Here is an 8733-nt window from a genome sequence, read left to right as displayed (position 1 = left end):
AAAATCCTATGAGAGGGGTGAGAAGAATGTGGGGAAGAGGTTTATTAATGCTTACAGTAGCAATGATTCATACAGAAATAGAGAGAAAATGTGTTCAAGGTGCGGCAGTACGTACCATACTGCGGAATATAAGAAATGTTTTGCGTTGGACAAAGATTGTATGAAATGTGGGAAGCGGGGACACTTTTCAAGGATGTGCAAGTTCGTGGGCAGAGGAAAGATTGCTGTTGTTCAACAAGAACCAGTGGGTGCCGCTACGATTCTTGAAGTTGAAGGAGTTAATAAGATTTTGTGTGTGAGCGATGAAGAGTCAGAGATGAATCCCAGGAGGAGAGTGAGGCCTAAAGCTATGTTTGTGGTTGATGGTGAACAGGTTGAGTTGATGGTGGACTCTGGGTCATTCTGGACCATCATTCCTGTTTGCTTGTTTAGTGTAAAATGGCCGAAGGTTGAGTTAGAACCAAAGGATATCAATCCAAGCGGGTTTCAAGGCGAAAAGATTGATATCATTGGCTTTATGTCTGCAAATATCACATTTACGGGTAGATCAGTAAGAGGAAAGGTGTATGTTGCTCAATCTGGTCTAGCAATATTAGGTTGGGGACATCAGTACGATTTACACATTGTGTTAAATCCGAGAGCAAAAGATCAGGTGATGGTGGTGGATGATGTACCTACGGAGTCGATTGTTGATGAAATGTCTGAGTTGTTCAAGGAGGAGATTGGAGAGTTGAAAGGATACGCACGCAAGATTATGCTAAAACCTAATGCTGTTCCATTGCAACATAAAGTCAGGAAGGTACCTATAGTAGCTAGGAGTGAAGTAAAGAGGATGTTGGGTGAAATGTTGGAACAGGGGGTTATCGAGCAGATTGAAACCTCAAGCTGAATTTTGCCAGTCGTGATTACGACCAAATCTGATGGCAAGTACAGATTCTGTGTTGACTTGCGCATATTGAATCACAACATAATTGTGTATAGTTTTCCCCTACCAAATATTAATAAGTTAGTACTGTTATTGAAAGGGGGTACATTTTTCACGAAATTAGACTTGCGTAGTGCCTATCATCAGATCAAGCTGCATGATGAGTCGAAGCCTCTTTTCAGACATTTTTCAGTCCACGAGGATGCCGTTTGGGTTGGCCTCGGCAGCAGGAGTGTTCCAGCGGATGATGGGATCGGTTTTAAATGGTGTAAAAAATGTGGTTCACTTTCAAGATGACGTGTTGTTATTTGGTAAGACGAAAGAGGAGCACAATGTTATTTTGAAGGAGGTGTTGGACAAGATGGAGTCTGCAGGATTGACTCTGAGGAGGGATAAGTGCAAGTTTGAAGTGGGAGAGGTGGAATATTTGGGATATACCTTGTCAGCAGAGGGGGTGAGACCAAAGTGTGACTTGTTGGAGTCAATACGGAGAGCGCCTGCGCCGGTTGATAGAGACCAGTTAAGGCCATTCTTAGGCCTTATAGAATACTACGCGAAATTTGTTCGTAATTTTGCCGACAAAACAGAGAAAATAAGAGAGTTGCTCAGGAAGGGATGTAAGTTTAGATGGGGAGAAGAGCAGGAGAGAGCGTTTGCTGGAATTAAAAAGGAGATCTGTGATGCAGGTATTTTAACACATTTTGATAGTAAAATTGAGTCAGTTTTGACTGTTGACGCGAGTGCTGTTGACTTGGGTGCTGTGCTTGCACAAGTTCACTCTTCAGGGGTGAAGACCGTAGCGTTTGAATCCAGGTCACTTACTGCTTCGGAGAGGAACTACTCAATAATAGAGAGAGAGGCGCGTGCCGCCGCCTGGAGTTGTGAATACTTCAGGATGTATTTGTGGGGGTTTCAATTCAGATTGCAAACTGATCACAAGCCGTTAGTGAGGATATTGTCGCCGGGAGGAGCAGGGAAAGGTTCGGTGAGAGGGAAAGGTTCGGTGAGATTGGCGAGATTGGCAGCAAGGTTACAGGAGTACTTGTACAGAGTCGATTATATTCCTGGTTGGAAGAATAATCAGGTGGATGGGTTGTCAAGACTTCCGTTACCATGGGAGGAGGTTGATCGGTCTGGTGTGGAGTCATTTTTGAGTGAAGGTTCAGTTGCACCAGCGGGAGATATTGTGGAATTCTGTTCTGGTGCTGTTGGAAAGGAGAAATGAAATGAGAGAATGGCAAGGGATGGTGTGTTGTGTAAGGTGAAGGAGTTGATAGTGAAGGGCATAAGACGTGAGAGTACTCTCAAGAGTGTGGTTAGACCTTTTCTGAAAGTAATAGATGAATTGTCCATATTGGATAGGGAGGAGAATATAGTAATGAAGAGTGATAAGTTCATACCGGGGATGGATTTGAGATTTAGGTTATTCAAATTGGCGCATGAAGGCCGTTTAGGACAGTCCCTTACCAAAAAGCGGTTAAGGGAGTATTTTTGGTGGCCAATCATGGATCAACATGTGTCTGATTGGGTGGAGAGGTGTTCCGATTGCTTTGAGAGTGAGAAGAGGTTAAAGCTAGGCAGTCAGTCATCTCATGGCACGATTAAGGATCCTCATGCTCCTTGGCACTTGGTGCATCAAGAAGGACAAGGGGAACCCATTGAATCACTCGGGACCATGGGTGGCAAGTATTTATCAAAACAACAAGTGGTCCTGAGCATGCAAGAATAAGGAAAAAATGATATATATAGATCACAATGGAATTCTATATAGTTTAGGATTCCTTGACCAGCCGGCCAAGGAATATTTATTGGTTCAATAAGTTTATGATCACAACAATACAACAAATAACCCAAGGAGTAAGGGTTATATTGGGGCACAGTCCTGTGCCATACAGAGAGAGGGAAGGCAAGAGGGTAAAGGTAAGTGAGGAAAGTTATCAGGCAAACAAAGTGAGCTAGCAGGTCACTGGTATTAGATATACATTAGCAGTGTATCCTGGAGTCATTCACACACACAATAGTATCATAAAAGTACATGTATGAATTACTCTAAGGTCGACGTTTCGATCCCCAGCTCAAGTATCACGGGATCATCATCAGGACAAGAAAAAATGATTTTGCCTGAACACAATTATTTATAACACCAGGTTGGTGGCTTGAGGTAGGATTAGCTTCAATTGGGAAGGTCCTGTTTGGGGGCGCACACCTGATTCCTTCTTAGTGGGTGAACCATTCTTCGAATTCTGTTAGGGACGTCTGTACCTCTGCATTTATTTGCCCTGACATCAGGTTGACAAGCACATTGAGCTCCAACTAGATACAATATACTGCATCTCCAGTAAAAGCATCGGATCTATGCTAAACCATGATAATCCTCACCTTACTATGCAAATAAATGCAGAGGTACAGACGTCCCTAACAGAATAAGTTCATGACCCGTGATTTCGGTGTCACTCGACCTAACAACCTAGAAGATTGGGTTTTACCATTAAACCTAAAACCGGCGCTTCTACAGAATCCCAACCTAACCGCAATTCGAAGAACGGTTCACCCACTAAGAAGGAATCAGGTGTGCGCCCCCAAACAGGACCTTCCCAATTGAAGCTAATCCTACCTCAAGCCACCAACCTGGTGTTATAAATAATTGTGTTCAGGCAAAATCATTTTTTCTTGTCCTGATGATGATCCTGTGATACTTGAGCTGGGGATCGAAACGTCGACCTTAGAGTAATTCATACATGTACTTTTATGATACTATTGTGTGTGTGAATGACTCCAGGATACACTGCTAATGTATATCTAATACCAGTGACCTGCTAGCTCACTTTGTTTGCCTGATAACTTTCCTCACTTACCTTTACCCTCTTGCCTTCCCTCTCTCTGTATGGCACAGGACTGTGCCCCAATATAACCCTTACTCCTTGGGTTATTTGTTGTATTGTTGTGATCATAAACTTATTGAACCAATAAATATTCCTTGGCCGGCTGGTCAAGGAATCCTAAACTATATAGAATTCCATTGTGATCTATATATATGTCATTTTTTCCTTATCCTTGGCACTTGGTGTGCATGGATTTCATTGGTCCCTTCAATTGTTTAAATATGGATTTGAGGTTTGCCCTTGTGTTGATTGATGTCTATTCTAGGTGGCTAATCGTTAAGGTTTGTAAGGAGATAACCACTAAGTCTACTATTCAATTGTTGACAGAAATTTTTAGGGAAGAAGGGTTTCCTATGAAATTAATAACTAATAATGGGACTCAGTTAACTTCAGATGAAATGGCTAAATTCTTGAGTGCTTGAGGAATTGTTCACAGTAGGACATCCTTGTACAACCCACAGGAGTACGGAATGGTTGAGAGGGCGAACCACATGGTGAAGGGAGCAATCCAAATGGCTCTTACCACAGGTGGTGCAGTAAAATGCATGGTAGATGAATTAGTCTGGGCATATCGCACAACTGAAAATTATTCGTCAGGAATGATTCTGTTTACTGTGATGAGGCGACGCACTGCTGGTACGAAGTTAATTCCAGCTTGGATGAAAGAGTGTATTGGTTTGGAAAATGCAGGTGGTGAGAAAAAGGATGTGGAAGTGGTACATCAAGACACACGGAAAGTGAGGGCGAATGATTTGGTCAAAGTGAAACCTGGACGGATTAGTGGTGTTTTGACAAAGTTTAGGGGGCCATTCAAAGTTAAATCTGTCCATGATAGATATGTAATTTTGAGAAATGGTGAGCATTGGAATCTTAGGAGGGTGGCCCTTTACAAAAAGAACGTCAATGAAGATGAGAGTGATGCGATTGTAAGGGGAAAGGATGTGGTTGATGTCAGTTCAGAAGAAAGAAGTTTAGCAAGAAGGTTTAGGAAACCCCCTTCTTACTTACAAGATTATTATTGTGATGATCCATAGTAGTATTCTTTATTTGCTTTCTTTTAATAATTCTCTTTTCACAACAAGTGAAGGAAAGGGGATATGTTGTATCATGTTTTACATTTATATATTATATTCATTGCACTGTCCCTTTACCATGTGCATTCCTTTTAGATTCTTCATTGCAGATGTGCTCTTTCTCTTTGCTTGGTGGGGCAGTTGCCTGCTAGCCTGGAGAGGGACACCAGCTGTTCTCTGTAGCTTAACAATAAATATACATTATCTCTTTTATAACTCCTTGGTGATCGTTGCATCTTTCCCCTACAACAGACACCTTCCTGCTCATAAAGAATCATTCATGGTGTTTTGCAGTTTCTATATGTGCTGCACAATTCAGCACTCATAGAAACAGCAAACACGAGGAGAAGTATAGCATTTCCCCTTGTTTCGCCATGTTAAGAGCAGGTGTTCCCTGGCTGTAATTTTGGTGCCGCCCCATATTTACGCCACCCTTGTAAATATGGGGCAGCGTCAAAATCAATGGGTGTTGAGGTGGATCGGTCACCACAACACCCGTGGGCAGATTTAAAAGCCCTTTGCTCCAACTGTGCGTCACTTTTTGTGACGCACCGGCGGCACATTTTACTGCCCCATTGTTACAACAGGAAAAGCCACCCTGCTTGACTTTTCCTGTCCTTGTAAATATGGCCCCTTTAGACGCAGCACTTTGCGTGAAAGGGGGGTTCCATGGGTGTTGATGTGGGTGTTCCATCTATGGAACCTGACACATCTCCAGATTTATAAGAAATCGTAAATTTGGGAATGTGTCTGATTGCTACGCCTCCCCAGGGGAGTTGTAGGAATGAGCAACGGGAGAATTTTTTTATTTCTCCTCGTTGTTTTCCTCTTTCTATACGTGCTGTATTCTGCAGCACACTGAGTAAGAGGAAATCACCTCTGGTGATTGTTTATGTACAGGAAGGTGTCCCTTCCTGCACATAAAAAATCATTAAAACAATGACATTTTGCAAGTTCTATGTGTGCTAATGCAGCAAACATAGAAGTTGTAAGTGGCATTTCTGATTGTCCTGCTCATACACAATCATCCCTGTGACGCTGGCATCCTTGCACCATGGTGCAAGGGTGCCTGCGCCGGCGCATGGCTGCAGTTTGTGCGTCAGGGCAGGGGGAAGCACAGAGAAGCGACATATTGTTGTAAATATGTTGCATCCGTGTGCTTTGAAAGTGACTCAGTGTGGCGACTTTAGTGAAGAGAGGGGGTGGGGGTGCGAGTATTTTGTCCATCTGCTGCCCCCTCGCAGCGGGGGGACTCCACCCTAGCTACGCCACTGTTTGAACTTGAGCTGGAAGAACAGTTTTGAAACGCTGCTCCACGATTGTCTCTTTTTCATATTACAACTCACTTTACTCTCATGACCTAACTTGTTTTCAAACAGACCCACCCAATTTACTCCACCAAATATGTCCTCATACTCGAGAGGCTCCTACTGCAATTAACTATTTTTCTGTTAAAGACTTCCTAGCTCCTTGGATCTAGGGTGACACTTTCAGATTTCTATTTATATCAGATGTTTTATGTCAATAATGTAAACTTGTAGTACTTATAGTGTACTGTCAGATTTCTTACTCTGGTCTTAGTGGCTTGTACCCTTGTTTCTTGAGATGGATGCATAGAAGCGTACAATTTGATGATTCTAAACTTATGGTCTTTCACTGCTTCTCTTATCCCATTTCTTTTGACACAGGTTCATCTTGTTCACGTAAAATGGCCTCCAAGATGCACATGGATGCGCCCATCTGTCTCATCATCAACATCGCTGATTGCCAATTGCAGGTGAACCCACGCGCTCTAGATATTCTCAAAGGCATTACCCAGCCTGTGGTGGTGGTGGCCATTGTGGGGCTCTACCGCACAGGCAAGTCCTACCTCATGAACAAGCTTGCCGGACAGCTGAAAGGTGAGGTCTCTACTGCATGTTGTTGTAAGCACCACAAGCGAGCCCCAGGTCACATCTTGTTTGAGGTTCAGTGCCTTTCTTCCTTACACAAGCCTGCTGTGTCTTTTCCAGGATTTGCACTCGGATCCACCATTCAGTCTCAAACCAAAGGGATCTGGATGTGGTGTGTTCCTCACCCACAGAAACCCAACCACACCTTGGTGCTTCTCGACACCGAGGGGCTGGGAGACGTGGAGAAGGTAAGATTGGGAGAATGTGACAAGGACATAGGGTTGTAGCCATCGCTTGCAGACCTAGCTGTGTCGGTGCATACTGTCCTCTAGTTTGAGAGAAGTTATTGTTGTGTAGTTCCTATAAACCTATATAGGATCTGCACGTTTAGACAGCATAGACTGTTGGATTGGTGTCCAGGCTGATTACAGACACCCCCAGTGGGTATGTTCGCCTGTATCAAGCACAAGGAGATAATGGACAGAGCACTGAAACTTTTCAGACACTCATCCCCAGTCACAGATCTGGGTTGAATCCATCATTGCTCTTTACTTCTCTTCGCCACCCCAGTTCAGAGACGGCTATATGCTAATCAGTCTTGACCCTATGCCTCTTGGGAACAGTCCAGCCCAAACTGCCAAGCCATGTCTTCCCTGGACTGGAAACAAGCATCCTGTGACCGGTTTTGGGCTAGCAGCTCTCATCAGCCATGCTAGCTTGAATCCAATGGCACAGTGAGCAAGGGAACCACATCTGGGCATACCCTGCCAACTTAGGGCGAACAAAGCAAACACAAGGAGATGATGGATGGAGCACTGAAACTCACCCCCAGTAACAGATCTGGGTTGAATCCATCATCGATCTTTAGCTCACTTCGCCACCCCAGTTCAGACACAGCAATATGCAAATCAGTCTTGACCCTGTGCCTCATGGGAACAGTCCAGCCTGAACTGCTGGAGTGTCTGTGTGCAGGAACCTCGGCATCTCGCATCAGTGTGTCAGCATGGAAGTCTTTCTCCTCTGCCTGCTTGGCAAAGATGTGATGTATATATACCCAAAAGGTACCCTCAGGGGATTCTACCTCGCCGTGTCATGTCGGCCGAGAACGGCATATAATCCTTTATGCTTACAAGTTGGCCAAGCTATCCACACCTATCCAACTCATAAAAATTGTTTGTCAATTTTCAAGGGTGATTCGAAGAATGACTCCTGGATCTTCGCCCTGGCTGTGTTGCTGAGCAGCATCTTCGTCTACAACAGCATGGGCACCATCAACCAGTACGCACTGGAGCAGCTGCAGTATCCTTACGTCTGTGCAATCTCTGGGGACCGGACGAGGGAGCCAGGGGTGAGAAACTGATGCCTTCCTGGGTTGGGCCAGTCACTGTCATCACTTTGTATCTGGTCCTCCACTCTGACCTCTTCTTTATAATGTCTACACACACTCCATCCTCTGTGTCTCTCCCAGATTGTGTTAGATGTAATACCATTGTTACTCCTTCATCTGCTATAAGGCGGACAATCTATTGCTCTCTGAATGACTCCCTGAACTGACAGCATTCTTAGTAGAATAGAAAACTCTTCTGGATCATACCCAAAATCAAAGTTTGTATACAATATTTTTGCATATGAAATTACCAGAACTGCATAATCACTGTGGTGGTAGCAAGTGTATCATTTCATCAGCAAATCAGAGTACTGTAAAACTAAACATCCTAGTGCCATAGCACCTAAACACTGTCCCACTACATGAATAATTATTCTTCACCTTCTATACTAATGTCACCCAGAGATGTTTGAACAAACCAAATACATAAACAACAGCATGTTATTTGCATGAATAGGGCACAGTGATCTAGCGGAAAGACAGTGAAGAAATAATTGCAGTTCTGTGACTAAGCAGGGGAAAGTTCATTAAAGGCTTCACGGACAATGACAGTGGAAATAAACAAATAATCATT

At 43.8% G+C, this 8733-nt stretch overlaps 1 protein-coding gene across 1 annotated transcript in view; it reads left to right on the top strand.

The window, feature by feature from the left end:
* Window positions 1-6588: 6588 nt before the first annotated feature.
* The window catches only part of LOC147662835 (guanylate-binding protein 3-like), a 110075-nt gene continuing 107930 nt past the window's right edge, over window positions 6589-8733 (top strand). The window contains exons 1-3 of the mRNA XM_086950873.1: window positions 6589-6781; window positions 6893-7020; window positions 7962-8071. Of these exons, the coding sequence (XP_086806999.1) occupies window positions 6589-6781; window positions 6893-7020; window positions 7962-8071 (431 nt within the window). The remainder of the gene's footprint in view (window positions 6782-6892; window positions 7021-7961; window positions 8072-8733) is intronic.

The sequence above is a fragment of the Lissotriton vulgaris genome, unplaced genomic scaffold, assembly GCF_964263255.1.
Source record: "Lissotriton vulgaris unplaced genomic scaffold, aLisVul1.2 SCAFFOLD_2454, whole genome shotgun sequence".
Lineage (NCBI taxonomy): Eukaryota > Metazoa > Chordata > Amphibia > Caudata > Salamandridae > Lissotriton > Lissotriton vulgaris.
This window is presented reverse-complemented; position numbering and strand designations above follow the sequence as displayed.